Genomic DNA, 19,640 nt, shown 5'->3' on the forward strand with positions numbered 1-19,640 from the left:
TGATTTCTGCATCTCAAACAAGTTCTCAGGAGGTGCTGATGCTTCCAGTTTGTGGACCACACTCTTTGGGTGTGCAAAGTGCTCTGTAGACTCTGAAGCCCACACAGAGGCAGGAGAATGTGAACTTTAAGTCTTTATATAACCTCTACTGAATGCCAGCTACATGACAGGCATTATGGGGGGGAAATAAACACAACGTGGGTGTTTCACTCATGAAGACTTAAGAATTTAGTTGGTGAAAACTACAAGTGTCCCAAAAATACAAATTTTCAGTGCGGGAAAACTGAGATAAGTGCCAAAGGAAGTCTTTAATTAGAAACAAGTTCTGGGGGAAAAACACACACCACTCTACTTAATGCAGATGATAGGATTTTTGGCATCTACTTATTGAGTATCAATTTTGTTAATATAACATTCTTTCCTCGTTTTAGCTGGTGCAGAATTGGCATTCTCCCAGAACTGAGTGATGGCTGACTTGAACTTCTGCTTGATGATCTATCACTTAGCCAGGACTGTTTTGAGAGCCACATTGGCATAAAGGGAGGCTGTCTTAGGTGGGGTCCTTAGAGATGAGTCTGAGATGAGGATTCTTGTGTAGCTGATTTTTTTTAGGGAGAGCTCTTGGGAGGAACCTGTGACAGGGTGAAGGAAGCAGAAGAGGGCGGGGTAGGAGAGGAAGGAGAATGTGGTTTCAAACATAACCTCAGCCTGGGGCTGTTCCACCTTGAATCAGGGGGCTGCCCTCTAGTACCCCAATATCAGTCAGTCATTGATGGGGTATTGCACTTGAGGGTGAGCTTCTTTGGCACTTTCAGTAGAATTTTGCAGTCCAAGGGCCCCTCCATTGTGGTTCACTAGTTTTCTGGCTTTCCTCCACTTCCACTCAGATTCCCAGAGTCTTTGTAAAAACACGTTTTTCTTGTTTTACATACCAAGCCCACATATCCTAGGCTCTAGGTACTTGTGAGGCCCTTTTAAAACCTTAACTTCTCTGTTTCAAAGCCTGCAGTGACATCGTTTGATGATGAAATGTGACCTGCTGGCTACAGGGACAACCCTGGCACTTTCTCTCCAGGGTAGCTCACCTGTTTTAGCCAGTGGAGATGTAACATTGGGCTTTAGTCTAGCCCCTCCAACCTTACTCTACACTGCTGTCAGGAAGATCTCCAGCAAGGGAAGTCTGACCACTTCACTCTCACGTAAACTCGTTAAGGTGTCCAATCACTCACCCTGTTTTGGTCTGCAAGATTTTTCATGCTCACATATCTGCTACCTCATCTCTCACCCCTCCTTAAGCCCGAGTTATGCTTAAATGCCCAGGTCTTAGTCTGTTGCAGTACACTGAATAACGACCACCCAGAGATATTAGTTCTATCCCTGGAAACTGTTAATCTTACCTAATAAGGAAAAATGGACTTCACAGATGTGATGGTTAAGGGTCTTTTTTTTTTTCTTTTTCTTTTAAATCCTCACCTGAGGATATTTTTTCATTGATTTTTAGCGAGAGAGTGGAAGAGAGAGGGAAAGACACAAAGAAATATCAATGTGAGAGAAACATTAATTGGTTGCCTCCTGCATGAGCCCTGACCAGGCCTGGGCTTGGCAGGAGCTTCCAACTGAGGTACGTTCCCTTGACTGGAATAGAACCCTGACCCTTCAGTTTGCAGGCTGATGCTCTACCCATTGAATCACACCAGCAAGGGTCTTAAGATAGAGATATTAGCCTAGATTATCCAGGTGTGTCTTAAATGAAATCACAAGTATTTTTGTAAGAAAGAAGCAGGGGGAAATTTGATACACAGAAGAGAAGGTGCTGGCTGTGAAGATGGAAGCTGAGGTTGATTTGGCCACAAGCCAAGGAATACTGGCAGCCACCAGGAGCTGAAAAGGACAGATTCTTCCCTAGAGCCTCCAGAGGAAGCCTGGCTCTGTCAACACCTTGATTCCAGACTTCGAACCTTCAGAACACTGAGAGAATGAAATTCTGTTGTTTTAGCCACCCACTTGTGATTATTTATTACAGCAGCCATAGAACTAATGTAGTTGTGGTATTACCTCTTCCTGGAATTACCTGGCCTCCTTCTCCTATAATACATACTGAGCAGGATGATTCCTCTACTTGCAGCTCAAATGCCACTTCCCCCAGGCCTCCTACTTCTCCTCTCACCTCCTCTCACCTCCTCTCACAATCTGAGGAGGCACTCCTTCTCTGCTTCCTACTGCTCTTCTCTCATTGCTTCTTCCTGTTCTTCTGTATGACCCTTTGTAGGTCAGTCTCCAAGTTGGATTCTAGATCCCCAAGGGCCTTATTCATTTTTGTGTTCCCTGGGTTTGGCACAACGCTGAGTGTAAAGTGGCTCCTTGGTATTTGTTTCTTGCCATGAAGAGGAGGTAGATGCTGCCGTTCAGTGGTTAAAGGGGACATCTGGGCGCCTGTGAAGCCTCTCATCACTGGCCAAAACCTGCGGAATCTAAGAGGATGGCAGCTCTCTTGGCTGGGTGCCATGTGCAGGCTTCTCCCCTGTGAACCTGCTTATTAAACCCTCCGGCCCAGCCAGCTCTGAGGCTTCCTGAGGCCTCAGGCCTCGGGGGCTCCCCTCGGCTTTGTGTCTACAGAGCCTGATCATTCTCTGCTGGGTCTTTAAAAATATTCTCCTCCTCTCTCCTGTCTCCTCTCCTGCCTCTCAAACAGCAGTGACATACAACCTCAAACGCTGCTCCCTTTTCTCATTATTTTTAGGAGCCGCATGATTTCCCTCATTATTGCCTTAGGGCTAGACGGGAGTTGGCCTTCGGCGTTTTACTCTCCTCTGGGCCAAGCTGGCAGTGCAGGACAAGTGGCAGTTCAATAAACTGGGAGTTGTGTTAGTGTCCCGGTAATCTGGCTGGCTGCTTAGAGGAGGTAGTGGCTAAACATGGAATTTGAAAAGTAGGGATTGGCTTTAGCTAGAGTTTTTTCTTTTAATTTTTCTGCAAATTTGCTTCCCAACTCAGACTTCCTGGACATTTTCAGTCAAATTAAACAGTTCCTCCTAAAGCCTGACCATTTTATGTTAGCCTCCAAGGAAGGTAGATAATCATTTTTGTCTACTATTATTATTTTTTTAATGAAATTGATTGGGATGACATTGATTAATAAGATCATATAGGCTTTAGCCGAGATAGGTTTGGCTCAGTGGATAGAGAGTCGGCCTGGGGTTCGATTCTGGTCAAGGGTATGTACCTTGGTTGTGGGCACATCCCCGGTAGGGGGTGTGCAAGAGGCAGCTGATCGATGATTCTCTCTCATCGATGTTTCTAGCTCTCTGTCCCTCTCTCTTCCTCTCTGTAAAAATCAATAATAAAAAAAAGATCATATAGGCTTTAAATAAACTTTTTTTTTTTTAAACACTAGGTAGAGGGTTACAAGGTGGGGTTGGTGCTGTATCTTCTCCCTTTTATACTGTATAGAAGACACTGTGATGTTGTAATTATGAAACCTGGACTTTGGGGGGAGAGCTCAATGATGTATTAATAAAGAAGCTGAATTAGTTATTTATTGCTGCGTAGAAAACAGTTCCAAAGCTTAGCAGTTTAAAACAAGCATTTATTATCTCCCAACGTTTCTGAGAACCAGGATGCAGGAGCGACATGCTCTGTTTCAGGGTCTCTCATGAAGTTGAGGCAAAATGTTAGTTGGACTACGACATTCTTCTGAAAGGACTGCAGCAAGCATGTCAAACTAATGGCCCGCGGGCCGCCTGCCTCATTAATTGGCCCAGATTAGCCTTTGAGTTTGACATTCTTGGGCTGGAGGATCTGCTTCCAAAAAGGCTTATTCATAAACCCATTGGCTGGAGGTCTCCATTCTTTGCCACATAGACCTCTCTACGGGGCTGCTTGAGTGCCCTTAGGACATGGAAGCTGGCCTCTCCCACAGCAAGTGATCCCAGAGAAAAAAAGGAAGAAGTACAAGGCTTTTGATAACCTAGTCTGAGATTTTGCACACTGTCACTTCTGCTGTATTCTATTCTTAGGAGTGAGTCATTAAGCCCACACTTAAGGGAAAGACAATTAGGCTTCACCTGTTAGAGGGAGTGTCAAAGAATTGCAGAGATATTTTAAATCAACCGAGTGGCTTTTCTTCAAATAGCTCCGGAGAGGGCAAACAATCATTGTCACGCTGTAGATAAAATACCGCCTGCTATTTGAAAGTTCTGCTGAGAGGTTGTAAGACAAGGAAGTCTTACACTATAATCACTGGAATAGTGAGAAAATAATAGCATTAATAGTGAAAAATAACACTTATGAGGATGGGTGAGGGGGTAATCTGCTCACTTGGGGAATAAGAGGAAGAATTTGGGAAGAGGAGGGAATACCACTGGCTTCAGTTTAGTACCTTCAGTTTATTAGGATATACAATATTAACTAGTATTAGATACTAGATATTAACTAGTATCTCATTGTGCTCCTAGATTCAACAATTCAACACCAGTACCAGACAAAGTCCTTGCTTTAAAAAATGTGAGACAGATTGAGCAGAGATATCCCAGTTAAGCTGCCCCAATCCAGCCCAGCCCAGACAGAACCCCACTTAGCTGAGCTCTTCTGGGCTCTCTCATAGATTCATGAGAGGGCCCAGCAAAATTTCTCAGCTGAGGACTGCTGAACCCTGCAGAAATGTGAGACATTAATATTTATTGTAGGCCACTGAGCTTGTGTGACTGCTTGTGATGCAGCAATAGTAACTGATACAAGTTTACAGTGCCACGAAAAAGACAAATATAATTTTTTTTTGCAATGTAATATGATGCATATCACGCTTGAAGATTGAATGGAGTGTTCTGAGAAGAATGAAAAGGAAGTGCTAATTCTACCTTAAGGTGATCAGGGAAGTCAAAGCTTTCAGCCGATGCCTACCTAAAGTCCTAGGGAAGAGCAGGTGCTTACCAGAGTGAGGTGGAGACTCAGTTTGGTATGGAGAAAGCTTATCTTTTTCACGTAATTGCAATCATCTTAGTAAACTAGGAAGCAATTGTAATACCCTGTTTCCCCAAAAATAAGACAGTGTCTTATATTAATTTTTTCTCCTGAAGTTGCGCTATGTCTTATTTTCAGGGGATGTCTTATCTTTCCATGCACTAGGTCTTATTTTCAGAGGATGTCTTATTTTCGGGGAAACACGGGTAGATGGGTCCCAATGGTTGGCAACATAGGTTCACATGTCCTGCTAATGAGTTTGCTCCTGATCTTTTTTGTTGTTATTAATCCTTACTGGAGGATATTTTTAAAATTGATTTTTAGAGAAGTTGTAAGGAAGGGGGCGGGGGAAGAGAAACATCAATGTGAGAGACACATAGATTGGCTGCCTCCTTCATGTGCCCCTGACTAGGGGTTGGGGATCAGACCTGCAACCCAACAATGTGCCCTTGACCGGGACTAAAATCAAAGGAGACTGAGAAAGAGAAACCAGAAAGTAAGAGAAGAGCCAGAGGTAAGTGGTTTCACATAAAACAAGAAAGCATCTTATGGCCAGGCTGCCGCAAACTGTCAGCAGTCCCCAGTCCCACCATCACTCTGCTCATGCTTCTCAAATCCTCTCTTGGGCTGCTGGCCTGCTGAGCCCTACAGTGTGTGTGTGTGTGTGTGTGTGTGTGTGTGTGTGTGTGTGTGTGTTTAAATACTACTAAAGGGGAAGAATATTAACATGTGCCTACTCTAAGACACACAGAGGATTCACCCTAACCTTTTCTTTCCATAGGACTCCATGGGCATGGCCACAGAGGAAAGAGTTTCCATAGGCCTATTTAAGGTTTTGGTAGATGGATTGTAAATATAGTCATATTATTCACCCCTCTCTGTATCCACATCGTTAATCCGAAAATAATGAAACTAATCCCTCCTGTTGAAAGCAACAGGGTTTCAGCACCATCATTAACCCCTAAACATCTGAACTTGAAAGAAAACATTTCAAAATGTTCAAAATAGAACTGGATCCTCAACCAGCACTTGACAAATATCCTTATTCTAGACTGTGGTTTTTCCCTGTCATCTTTTATTTGTTGCTATTTTGTGGGAATTTACTAAAATTTCATGGAGTCGGTGTGGGGTGCTTTCTTTTATTTTCCTTTTCTTCCAATATTTTATGTACAAAGATATACTGTTCTCTTTGCTAGGAGGACTAAAAAAGACCAATTGCTCAGGGGTGAAATTGAAGATGTTGACATGAGAGTGGAGGGTGTTGTGTACCATGGCTCTAGGTGACATTGGGAAGTTGGATTTACTGAGAGAAAACAGGAGAAGCAACTAGAAGTTTAGATAAGTTTGAAAGGCATGGGCAGACATTCCCCGCCCCCCCCTCCCCACCAATCTATTCTTCAGTTTGTCCTTCCATTGGGCCACCAAAGGATTTTAAAACAATGGCTCTTAAAGTTGTCATTTGTTGTTGTTTTTTATTTTCTTCTTTAGCAGGAAAAACTCTTTCAAACTGAATCTATTTCCTATATGGAGCAGGAAAATATGAAGCAGCTGTTATGTGAATAGCGCCTTCTAGGGTTGAGCAGCAGGTAACCTGCACAACTGTATGGAGTGCACATCAGATGCTTCTGAAATGTGCCTTCCGATGCTCTTATCCCTGTCTCTCACCCAGCCACACAGCAGTGGCACCCAGCTTCATGCAGACTTCCACCAGCCTCCCACAATCACAAACTGACGCTGCCCTGGTGCCCGCCTCATCCTCACCTCTCACTTCTGGCCTGGGCTGCTTTGATACACGAATTCAGGGCATCTCCAAAGAGAACCCTTTGGTATTCACGCACACAACCCAAAGTACAGGGAGTTACCACCCTGCCCTGCTGGAACCTTTGACCAAAGGAATATGGGATTGGATGGATAACTCTCCCTGACTTGTTCCAGGGAGATGTTCCCATGGGAATCAAACTCCCAGGTGCCTGTAGCATTAATTAATTCCATAATGTATTCTCTCTCTCTCTCTCTCTCTCTCTCTCTCTCTCTCTCTCTCTCTCTCTCTCCTTTCCATAATGCATTCTTGTACTGGCTCTCCCTCCTTCTCCATTTCACCCTCCCATTCCTTTTTCCTGCTTCCAGGATCACACTCCCAAATAGACCACTTGGACTTATGCCTTTATCTCAGGCTTTGTTTTCTGAGGAGTCAGCCTGTAGCACCCCCTAATTCTGCCCCTGGAGGAGGGGAAAGCACCTCTAAGGCACACCTAAGGTTCTCCTTGGCTTGAAATCCTTGCTCTGGAATAAAGTTATGTTGAGATAGTTCTTTGAGATCTCTTGAGCTGAGCAGGCTATTTGCATTTAAGGTGCATAAATGAAAGTTCAGTGGGCAGAAATTCAAATGGGCCATTGTCATGTCCAAATCAATAGGTATGGGAAGCAAAGTGGATTCTTAGTGGAGAGGTATAAAAGCTCCAGCCACTTAGAGAATCTATTTGGCCTAGTTTGGAGTCTTGCCTTTCATAACAATTAAGAGTATGAGTTTAGGTCTCCAGGGCTTTCTATCTCCACAGCCTCTGAAAGTTTAAAAATGCACACCATTAGCACTTGTCTCATCTCTCCTAAACTGGGGGGTTGTCACGGCTCCTTTAAAGAAGTAAGACAGTGCCTTGGAAGACAGCAGTCACCTCCCACACCCCCACTCCCCCACACAACCCAATATACATCTTGTGTATACTTAAGCTGTCTCTAACACACATAATTTCTTTTTCATCCCATGAGTAATCAGTCTTTTTTATCCTCCTAGCAAAGAGAACAGTATATCTTTGTACAGAAAAGATAGGAAAGAAAAGCAAATTAAAAGAAACCCCCTCACCTACTTCATGAAATTTCAGTGTAAATTCCCACAAAATAGCAACAAATAAAAGATGGCAGGGAAAAACCACAGTCTAGAATAAAGACATTTGTCAAGTGCTGGTTGAGGATCCAGTTCTATTTTGAACATTTTGAAATGTTTTCTTTCAAGTTCAGATGTTTAGGGGTTAATGGTGCTGAAACCCTGTTGCTTTGAATAGGAGGGATTAGTTTCATTATTTCCGGATTAAGGTCAGTTATGGAGAGACTGCCACAAACTGTCAGCAGTCCCCAGATCCACACTCACTCTGCTCATGCTTCTCAAATCCTCTCTTGGGCTGCTGAGCCCTACACTTTTCCTTCTGAATACTACTGAAAGGGAAGAATATTAGCAGGTGCTCACTCTAAGACACACAAAGTTCCCCCTAACCTTTACTTTCCATAGGACTCCAAGGCCACAGAGGAGTTTCACTGGCCTGTTTGAGGTTGTGGTAGATTGATTGTAAATATAGTCATATTGTTCACTCCTCTCTGTATCCACACCCTTGATAATAAAACTTTGAAGCTTTTTTTTTTCCTTCAATAAGTGGTGGAGAGTATTGCTCTGTCTTGAGTCTGACTAGTATTGTCATTTATTTTGGCCACTAGAATGTGGTAGGCATGATGAGCTTAGAGAAGGTTTTGCATGCTTCCACTATCTTCCTTGGGATTTTCCTGACTTTGCCACGAGAATAAATGTAGGTTGGACTGCTGAAGAATGAGAGTAAACAGAGAGAAGAGGTGAAGGGCTTTGGCCGATGGCTGGCGAACTCCCACAGGATAAGCTGCCCAGCTGACATGCAGATGACTAAATAATGTGAAGAGCTCAGCCAAGATCAAAACTGCCAGCCAAGCCTAGCTCAAAACACCAAACTATAGAATTGCAAGCTAGATAAACGTTCATTGCTTTAAGTCACCATGTTTTGGGGTGGTTTGTTTCATAGTTATAGCTAACTGTTACAAAAGTTTCATAGCTCCCACTATATTTCTTAGATCATTTGCCTGGTTTGCCTTATCATTAACAATATTGGCAACAGTGGAAACAATAGGTAACATTAGGATAGAACTATAGAGTGTGCAATTCATTTGGTTCTCACAATATCTAGGGAAAGATTCCTATTTTAGACATGAATGACAGCAGAAACAGTGTTAATGCCCTTGACTTTAATGACATTAGGGTAAAAGTCAGAGAGATGAACTTTAATGGTGACAAATTTAGCACATCAACTGCTACAGTTTGGTACATGGAGGTACTTGGGTTGTTGATTGGTAGATTTTATTTTAATGCATTTTTTTTTTGTTAATTCTCACTGGAGGATACTTTTCTATTGATATTTAGAAAGAGTGGAAGGGAGGGAGAGACATCAATGTGAGAGAGACACATCAATTGGTTGCCTCCTGCTCATGCCTCAACTAGAGCTGGGGGTCATGCCTACAACTGAGGTACAAGCCCTTGACCAGAATTAAATATGGGACCCATCAGTCCATGGGCCGAAGTTCTGTCCACTGAGCCAAACAGGCTAGGACAGTTGATTGGAAGATTAACAAAGGAGTGAAACATATTGGATGTGGAAATAATGTACTTAAACTTAAGATGAAATTCAGTGAGTACATCTTGTATGCATGTATGCAGTGAGTGAATTCTCTCATTAGAAGTGGCAAGGAACATCTGCTTCTATCTCTGATGGTGTTGATTATGTTTTCTTTCACTTTAATTGTCATGTTGGTGGCACATAAGATTTACAAGGAATTTTAATGAGCATAATCCTAGTAGATTTTCTTAACTGTCCAGTGAAATAGGCAAGGCAAGCATCATTATAAACATTTGCTTAGACATATATAGACTAAAGCTCAGGAAAGTATCAAGATTCCTGGTTGAATTCTCTTCCCATAGCACATGGTTGCTACCCTTTAGTTTACAATTTTGTGGGAGGCACATATTGCCTTTTACTACATGGTTTGTTTCTCCAACCATGCATTGGGGGTGACGGAGGGGGATATGTTGTGGTGCATGAGGGGCAGAAGCTGGAGCTCACAGATGAAGGTCAATGGACTCAGGCAATAGTTGGTATTTGCATGCAGCTCCTTGCTCACCACTGAGGAATGCCAGTTTTTAAATGCAGGTGGTAGGAATAAAGGAGCATTTCATTGACTAAGGATGGGTCCAAATAATGCTGGAAAGGAGGTGGAAGGCAGCACATTTCCCTATGTTGGTGTTTGGGGGAGATGCTCAGAGGCTGGCCTCTATCTCATCAGAAAATATTGCCTAAGGTAAGGCTTCCTCAGAAGCAGACCTTCAAGCAAGAATTTGGGAGCAAGTAGTTTGAGAAGAGATTCTAGAAAACACAAGTAGTGAGGTGGTAATGATACTGGAGAAAAGACAGATGATAAAGACAATGATAATCATCAGGCAAGTTATCACATGAGAAACCGGAGATTGAGTCTGCTGGAGGCATTCTGGGAGAAAATGTAGAATACACACTTAAAGCTATCCAAACTGGGCCCAAGCAAACTGGATATACACTCACTCATCCCTGATCATCCTGGTTGAGGACTGCTTCCAGGGGTATTAAAACGTCAGCCTTTCTGTTGTTCTTAGCTCCAAGGCAGAGAATTACAGGGTTCTTCAGTGCAACAACCTTTGTGAATGGAGTAAGTGCTCAGAGGATGTGGGCCAGGGCACCAGCAGTGCCCAGCAGAAGGATTATGGTCGACATTTTTCTTGAGTTGTTTGTGGAAAGAAAATCATAAACTCAAAGCAGAATAGCCCCTATGGCAAGAGCCTGGAGAAGCAAAGGATGGGTGTAAGGGTGGGTAGGGAATATCAGCTGGTGGCACCCTGCTTAGGAGTGGAACTCTAGAATGTTCCATACTCATCATGGAAATAACCATGGGCTCTATGGTTAAATGACTATTAAATAGTTTCCTTTTCTTTTGTTTCCTTGTTTCCCCAAATCTTCTCCATTCTAGGATATTGATTTGAGTTTCTAAAACCTAGATGGAGAACCTGAGGTATATCACTAACTTACTCAAAGGTAAATGACTAAGTTGATAATTATACACAGACCACTTAGAGCAAGAATTCCTACATCTTGGACCATGAAGTCAACACTTTCAACTCTTCTAAGAAAGTATGACTTGATACTCATCCTTTGCACACTGTTTCATCCTCTAAACTTGCCTCCCTGCTTGGGCCAAGTATTTTGCAAGTCTCTTCTGAACAAGGGGGAAAAGTTTTAAACAGGTATTGACTGAGTTGCAGAGGAGGTACCCCAGCATTACTTAATGAAAAAAAATATAAGTAGCTTGTACATTGATTGCTTCATCAATCCTGGCCCCTGCTTCCCAAATGCATTAACTCTGGACATATCATTTTAGTTATCCCCAAACATGAAGAATTCTCTGCTTAAACTTATCTCATCTGTGAGATCTTTCCCCATCACTCTATTTTAAAATAACACCCTCTTGCCTATGCCTCCACTGTTTATCCCCTTCATCCTACATAATAAGAGTAATATGCAAATTAACCATCACTCCACTATGCTCACAAGCCACTAAGAGTGAGTATGCAAATTAACCCCAGCCAAGATGACTGCCACCACAGAGAGCAGGAATGAGGCTTGGGTTTCCCCAGGAATGGAAGGAAGCCAAGCTTTTCACACACCTTGGCGGGCCCAGGCCTCCACTCAAGGATACAAAGTTTCAATTATAGAAGATAAGTCCCAAGAAAAATGGCTGCAGCCATGGAGTTGGAGACTTATTTATTTATATATTATTAAAGAATAAAGTTATTGAAGGGAAAAAAAAGTTTCAATTATAGAAGGTGAGTAACTCCCAATAGAAATGGCTGCAGCCACAGAGTGAGCAGAGGGCTTGGCTTTGCTCCAGGCTACAAAGTTTCAATTGTAGAAGATAAATATATTCCAGATACCAGGGCCTCCGCTTGGGTCGCTGGGAGCATGGCCAGCCTGCAAATCACCACAGGCCCCTTATCCAGGCCACCCCATGCCCCAAGGGAACCCCCACCCTGATCTGGGACACCCTTTAGGGTAAACCAGCTGGCCCCCAACCATGCACCAGGCCTCTATCCTATCTAATAAATGAGTAATATGCAGATTGACCATCACTCCAACACACAAGATCAAGATGGCTGCCCCCATGTGGTCAAAGATTCTGCCTCTATGTAGACACAAGATGGCCACCACAAGATGGCCAGCAGGGGAGGGCAGTTGGGGGGGACCAGGCCTGCAAGGGAAGGCAGTTGGGGGCAATCAAGCCTGCAGGAGAAGGTAGTTAGGGGTGGCCAGGCCAGCAGAGGAGGGAAGTTGGAACAAACAGGCTGGCAGGGAGGCAGTTAGACATCAATCAGGCTGGCAGGGCAGTGGTTAGAGAGTGATCAGGCTGGCAGGCAGAAGTGGTTAGGGGCAATCAGGAAGGCAGGCATGTGAGCAGTTGGGAGCCAGCACTGCCCTAAATGGGGTCCCAGATTGGAGAGCGTGCAGGCTGGGCTGAGGGACACCCCAACCCCCTGTGCACGAATTTCATGCACCGAGCCTCTAGTTATTTTATATTTCTCTTTGACACTTACCATCTGATATACTTTATATTTTACTTGTTGGTTTAGCTATCTCTCCCCAGCTTGAGTGTAAGTTCAATGAATGCAGGGAATTCAACCCTCCACCCCCCACGTTGCTCTTAAGTCTCAGGACCTAGCATAGAAGCTCAGAAAATATTTCACAAATTAATAAATGAATGATGAAAGGCAGGTTCACCAAGGCCTCCTGCTAAGAAGTCCAGTACATTTGTCTTTGCTGTTCTTGTGAAGCCAAATATATTCTGGAGTTTCCTGTTTGAATTGAGAGAGGCACCATCCTGAATTTATTTTTCAGGCCTCTCTAAAGCTTTATACACATTGGGTTTGAATCATAACTTACTAGCTGGGATAACTTATTTAACTAAACTATTATCTTCTGCAAAATGAGCTATAATGCTCATTTTACAGAGTTTATGAATCTAACTAAATAAGGCATTATCATAGCACCTTGGCATGGACTGGATGATTACAAAGTATGAACTTTCTTTTCTTTCTCTTAATTTCCATTGCAATCATCAACTTGCTGACAAAGCACTGAGACAAAGATTAGGGAAAGTTGGTCAAATCAAATGTGGGGAGGATATGGAAGGATACTAGAAACTAGAATGGAAAGGCAAAAGAAAGGACTCTGTTACTAGGACCCAGGATCACCGTTCTCTGCTATCTGGCCTTTTGTAGAAAGATCATGGGAGAGAGAGATGGAAGATTTAGCTTGTACAGTGTTCCTTCTCATTACATTTCTAAGTACTTCCTGAGTTGGCACATTACGCAGAGCTGATTCATCCCCGGGGAATATGTTCTCCTTTAGCCAAAGGAGCTGACTGCATTAGAGCTGAAGTTGAATGAACTCAATTATCTAAGAAATATGCTTCAGAATGAATTATGGGATGGATCTTAAAGCAAAATGCCCATATCATACCTTACTTGTATCTGGTGTGGGATTTTAATTACTCAGACTATGAGGTGAGGGAGGTAATGGTGGTTTGGTAAAGGTGGTGAAAGAGATGGAGGTGGAGGCAATGGTGATGATGGCAATGGTGATGGAGGTGATAATGGTAATTGGGAAGGTAGCAATGATAAAGGTGGAGGTTGTGGAGGTGCTATTTAAGATGGAGAGGTGGTAAGATGCAGTAGAAAGGTAAAGGTGGTGGTAGTAAAGGCAGTGATTATGGTGGAGGTACAGGTACTACAGGTAATGGTGATACTAGTGGAAGTGTTGGTGGTAGAGACAATTATGATAGAAAAAAATGATAGTGATGTCAAGAAAACTGAAAACACATGTCCATACAAAAACTTATATATGAGTGTTCATAGCAACACAATTCATAATAGCCAAAATGCAAAAGTAATCCCAATCTCCATTGATGGTTGAATGGATAAACAAAATGTGTTTTCCGTATACTATTTTCCCTAAAAAAGGAATGAAGCTCTGTTACATGTTTCAACATAGATGAACCTTGAAAACATTATGCTAAATATAAGAAGCCGGTCACAAAGGATCACATATTATCTAATTCCATTATATGAAATGATGAAAATAGGCAAATCTATGGAAACAGAACATAAATTAGTGGTTGCCTACAGCTGGGGGAAGTGGGGTGGGAGTGATGACTAATAAGAATCAGGTTTCTTTTTGGGATGACATTATTCTAAAATTAGATTGTACAACTCTGAGTATACCAAAAACCACGAATTATATACTTTAAATAGGTGACCTGTAACGTATGTCAAAAAGTTGTTAAAAAGTTGGGGTAGCAGTGCTAGTGGTTGTGGAGGGCTCAATTTTGGTGGGAGTATACTGGGTGGAGCAAGGAAGAGTAAGAGTTGATTGACAGCTGATATACGTAAATCTATGTAGGGCCAAGTCTGAACACCATAGATTCCCCCCCCCCTTTTTTCTATTTTCTGGAAAACTATATATCCCCCCCCACAGCCAACAATGAATCTACACACACATATTTCTGAAACAGATTATAAAAATCAAGCCACATTTCAACTGCCATTGAAATTGTTTCTAAAAGAGACGCGTTTGTTTTTTCTATACAGTGTCCTCAGCACACAGAATTGGCTTCTTAGAAGCAATAGGACAGGAGAGCCAGGTCTCCTCTTCCTATGTGAGTGCAAAGTCAGATGGGGTCCAGGAAGAAGTGAAAGCAGACATTTGGTGTCTATAATTTTTAATAATTTTAAACTAGCTACAAAATGTCAATCACTTCACAAACTGACAGAGGAGACAGAAGGAATTTAATATTACATGCTGTAATGATATTTATCTCACAGTTTATATTTCATTCATTTATATTATTTTTAAAGGTTTATCAGCTACTAAACATCTCAGCAATTTGGTGTGCATAGCTCTAGATTAAGCAAGAGAGAACTGTACTGATAACAAATCACAGGGAAAACGGTGATTAGTAAGAGTCAGCCTTATAAAATTTACATCTCCACACTGTTTCAAAGCAAGATTGCTTTCTCCAAACACAGTCTTCAAAAGCAGCAAACAAACCCTATATTACAATCATTTGACATAGTTTCAGCCAAATGTTTATTTTGCTGGAAATGATTGAATGGTGAGTGTGTCAAATTCATCTTTTTAAAAAATTCTTTTTTTTTTAAAAAGGATGATGATGATTAATAAGACTATCTTGACAGAAAGGAAGTGACACTACTGCAGTTTTGCTGGTATAAATTAATCTTGACAGTCTCAATACTGAACATGCTTTGCTGTTTTGTTGTTGCTGTTGCATGTGTGTGTGTGTTTTCATCAGTATGCTGCTGTCATGGAAAGATTTTATTAAGTAGGAATCTAAACTCTATTTAGTTCTCATGCATAAATGCATAAATCACATCACTTTTAGTGCAATGCCTGTTATGTAATTCCACATTTGTCTAATCGTGAAATCATAAAGACAGATGACAGCCAGGAGGAACCAAAGACAGCAAATTTTGAGAGTTTCAGAGCCCAACACCCAAAGAAAGGACCGTGGCAGCAGCTCTGTGGAATGTCACAGTTTTACAAGAACAATACTCTGTATTGAAAAAATCAACAGCACATTCCTTAAATTGTCATTCAGCAAACGCCACTGAGGAGAGAAAAAGAAAAATGAAACCCAAGACATCTTACATTGGGAGTTAGAGCCACCAAATGACCACTATATACAACCTTTGGAAAGAGAGAGACTCAGAAAGAACAAAAGACAATATTTTTGGGAAGTTGATGGATGACACAAGACAACATTTACAATGGAGGTGGACTGATGTGTGTATGTGTGTAGACCTACTAGGTAATACCATGAGAAAAGCATGAAGGTGCTGCCTTGCCTGACAGCATTTGGAAGAGAACATAGGTGGGCACATTTAACCGCTCCCGAGCATCTTTGTTGCACGTTGGTTGGCCTCATCAATTCTGGTTTTGTTGGAATCAGCCTGGGAAAAAGAGAAAGAAAATAAAATTGAGGTTAACCATTAACATTTCATTCATCCTTGTGGGTCCAGCTCAAATGCCCTCTTTTGGGTGAAGGCATCTTGAAACTTCAATCAGAATTGACGATCCCTTGTGTGTGTGTGTGTGTGTGTGTGTGTGTGTGTGTGTGTGTGTGTGTGTTGCTTATGACTGTAAGTGGACATGATCATAGATACTTGATTTTAGGTCTCATGGCTGTTTTCTCCACCAGAGAGTATCCTTTTTAAGACAGAGTTATATCATTTATTGTTCTCTCCTGAAGTGACACCCACTGACCTCTAGGGTAGACAGTCACATCTGTTGGATTGAGTTGAATTACTACCATTAGTGTTGTTGGGGTCAAATCATGGATAACTTACTAGTAGTGTCACTTTGAGTAAATTACTTAACATGATGGGGCCTCAGCTTTTTCATCTTTAAGTCAAAGGCAACAAAGATTACAGCTAATGAGAATGAGTGTCTACTAGGTTTCATACATTCAACTTTAGTAACATCAAGACTGACATCATCTATGAGGTGTATATTTTTAGCTCCTTTCTCTAAGTGAGAAAACCAAGAATAGAGGATTTAGGCAGTTTGTCTAAAATCATAAGTCCCCATAAATGGGGACACCAGAGCCAAATGCAAGCAGCCTAGAGTCCGAGTCCACACTGCCTATCATTATGTCACTAATTTTACTTCTTAGGTTTGCTGTGAGGATGAACTGTGTTTATACACATAATGTGCTTAGAATAAGGTTTTACTATTTCATTACCTGGTTTTCTCATCTGAAAGATAATAAAAGGATAGTTCAAACCTTGGATCAGAAATTAGCGAATTAAGTGCTTGCTATAGCTTATCTTGCTATTATTGTTTGGTGAAAACGTGGCTTGCTTGTGAGATGTCTAATATTTTTTCAGCCCCATTTCTGAAGATTCACTCCTTTAAGTTTGAAAACTGACTTATTTTAAAATGGGTGAATTTACCATAATTTTTTACCTTGATTAATCTCCTCACTGCTTGAGTTACCTTTGCTGTTCATACAGCATGAAACCTGGGGCTGCTACCAAGCTAGACCTTTAAACCCCAGAAAATAAATTATTTCTAACATCACTGAGAAACATATGAAGCAGCAAGTAGAAGCAAAGACAAATGTTCCAGGAAACTGACCTGTTTTTCTATCAATAGTATTTATTCAATGATTACTGATTTTGCATCTAGTACTGTTTGTGTTCCAATTTCTTTCAAGTTGAGTCTTCTTTATTCAGTTTAATTGTGAATTCCTAGGATACTAGAGTTATCCATATTCAAACATCAGTTTGTGAGTGGAAATATAAATATTTTAGGTTATTCATAACTCTGAATTATCTGGCAATGATTCCCTACCATATGTTTGGATTATCAAGAGTTGACTTTCAAAACAAGTGAGAGCATTAATTTTCCTTGATTGTTTTGATCTATAGACTCATATTTTGGGCCTTGGGTTCCGAATTTGAAAAATGATATTCTCTCCAATTTTACTTGGCTCTCAAATCTTCCTTCTTCAGCTACAAATCCTATCAGAAACAATGACACTTCGATGCAAAGGAAAATTACAAGCTCAGGTCAATGTGCAATGCTCTGCAAGTTGAATTGTGCTATTTTTCCCAGCCTGAGAAAAGCTCAATGAAAAAAAAAAATCCATTTCAAAATAGGTGGCATTTCTGGAGGCAAATGTTCTAGGGCCTCCTGCATTAAAAATGCAGCAGTGAGCTTCACCTGGTGAGGCAAGAGGATAATCTGAAGTAGAGCACATGATCACTCTGGATATCTTTAAAGGATTTGGGAGGAGCTGGAACAGACCTGAGTTCAATGAGCATCTGATTTCCACTTAAATTCTTTCTGAAGCAAATCAAAATTCCGGCCCATATTATATCTGACACAAAAGGTACCATTTTATTATTGGTGTAACAAAATTAGTACTTTTTTTGGGGGGAAAATCCTGAGATAACCTTCTTCGAGGTGTCTTCCTGGTATTTGGAGAATGCCCCATGTTTATTCTAATTATACTAGAGGCCCAATGCACGAAATTCATTCAAGGGGCTCGGCCCTCTCAGCCCCAGCTTCGTCCAGAAGGTGATCTAGAAGGTTGTTTGGCTGGCTGCCTAATTAGCATATTATGCTTTTATCATAGGTACTTTAGAACTGTATTTGTGGAATGCAGCCCCTTCATTTTCTTATTTCTATTTAGAGAATCCTGAACTTGCCGGCATGCCCAAGACTTGCCCTTGTGGAAAAGTGAAGATGCCCACTGGAAAGCCAGTAAGAGAATTAGAAGGAACAATTTAGCCAGCCCTTCTGAACACTCTGGAAATCTCAACTTCAGACCATGACAGGTAGTTTTCGGGCCACAGCTGAGACCTGCGGAACTAGGGGCTCATTACCTATCATGGCAGCCAGTTCTGATCCCAGGTTTGAATTATTCTCATATTATCTTTCAGATGAGAAAACCAGGTCATGAAGCAGGAAAACCCCATTGGACCCAAGATCTTAGTTTTCAAATGCCATGTTTGCTAGTTGATGGGAGAATCTGAGGAGTGCTACGGCACCCTCACTATATTTCATCGGGTGTGACATCTACCACTGACAACTTCATTTATTTATTTTAAAAAATATATATATATACATATATATATATATATATATATATATATATATATATATATATATATATATATATATATTTTACTGATTTCAGAGAGAAAGGGAGAGGGAAAGAGAGGTAGAAGCAACAATGATGAGAATCATTGATCAGCTGCCTCCTGCAAGCCCCCTACTGGGGACCAAGCCTGCAACCGGGGCATGTGCCTTTAACAGAATCGAATCTGGCCCTTCAATCTTCAGGCCGAAGCTCTATCCACTGAGCCAAACTGCCTCGGGCTCACTGACAGCTTTAACTGAATTTTGCATATCTATAAGTTTTTTCCTTGGCAACAACTCTATAAAAATATCTGATATAGTCTTGCCCCATTTTAGTTTTCTGAAAGAATGGTACCTTTTTAACCTTGTAAGAGTTTATACAAGGGTGGACAAAAAAAAGTAGGTTTACAGTTTATTCTTATAGTATTTATTATTGTATTACTTTCCATACAAACTGTAAACCTACTTTTGCCTACCTGCATATATAAATATCCTGAATTAGAAAGCAAAGTTTTTAAAAAGGCAAAGTAATTTCTCGACAGTCCTTGGGGATATAGTGAAAATTGCTTTGAACTCCCCAAATTTCATTATTAATCAAGATGATAAGGAAGGATCATTACTGATGGAATTGGATAAAGGTTGTTTTGGGGTCATGAGAGAATATGAGAAAAACATCATAAAATTCTCTTTACTTCTACCATGTAATTTTAATTTAATCTTAGGTATTCAAGAGATCTTTGCCCAACATTTCCTATTAACAGAAGTGCAAACTTACATGAGAAGGTGAAAGTCTGTTAATAATTGTGAAGCTCATATAACATGTATTAGTTGAGGGCAATGCTGGGTTAAAAATGGGTTCTAACTAAGTCATGTCCAGATTGTAATTGGATGGGGTTGGGGAGGGAGCTAGTTATTCAAAGGCAACTAAACCCCTCCCTACTTTTTAAGCAATTTAGCATTCAAGGAACAATACAAACCATATGACTATTTCCCACCGGGACTTTGGATTAAACCATGTAGCTTTATATGTCTTTGTTCTCATAGTAAATTTGGGCCCAGAATGAAAGGGTTTCCCTGAAGAATAAAGCT

General features: G+C 41.2%; 1 protein-coding gene across 4 annotated transcripts in view; it reads right to left on the reverse strand.

Annotated features, from left to right (window-relative positions):
- Nucleotides 1–14,652: 14,652 nt before the first annotated feature.
- The window catches only part of SNAP25 (synaptosome associated protein 25), a 76,047-nt gene continuing 71,059 nt past the window's right edge, over nt 14,653–19,640 (reverse strand). For all 4 annotated transcript variants that reach the window (XM_084886793.1, XM_084886791.1, XM_084886792.1 and 1 more), the window contains exon 8: nt 14,653–15,856. In XM_084886793.1, the coding sequence (XP_084742919.1) occupies nt 15,788–15,856 (69 nt within the window). In that variant the 3' untranslated portion in view covers nt 14,653–15,787. The remainder of the gene's footprint in view (nt 15,857–19,640) is intronic.

This window comes from Pipistrellus hanaki (assembly GCF_964339955.1).
Source record: "Pipistrellus hanaki genome assembly, chromosome: 6".
NCBI classification, from domain to species: Eukaryota; Metazoa; Chordata; class Mammalia; order Chiroptera; family Vespertilionidae; genus Pipistrellus; species Pipistrellus hanaki.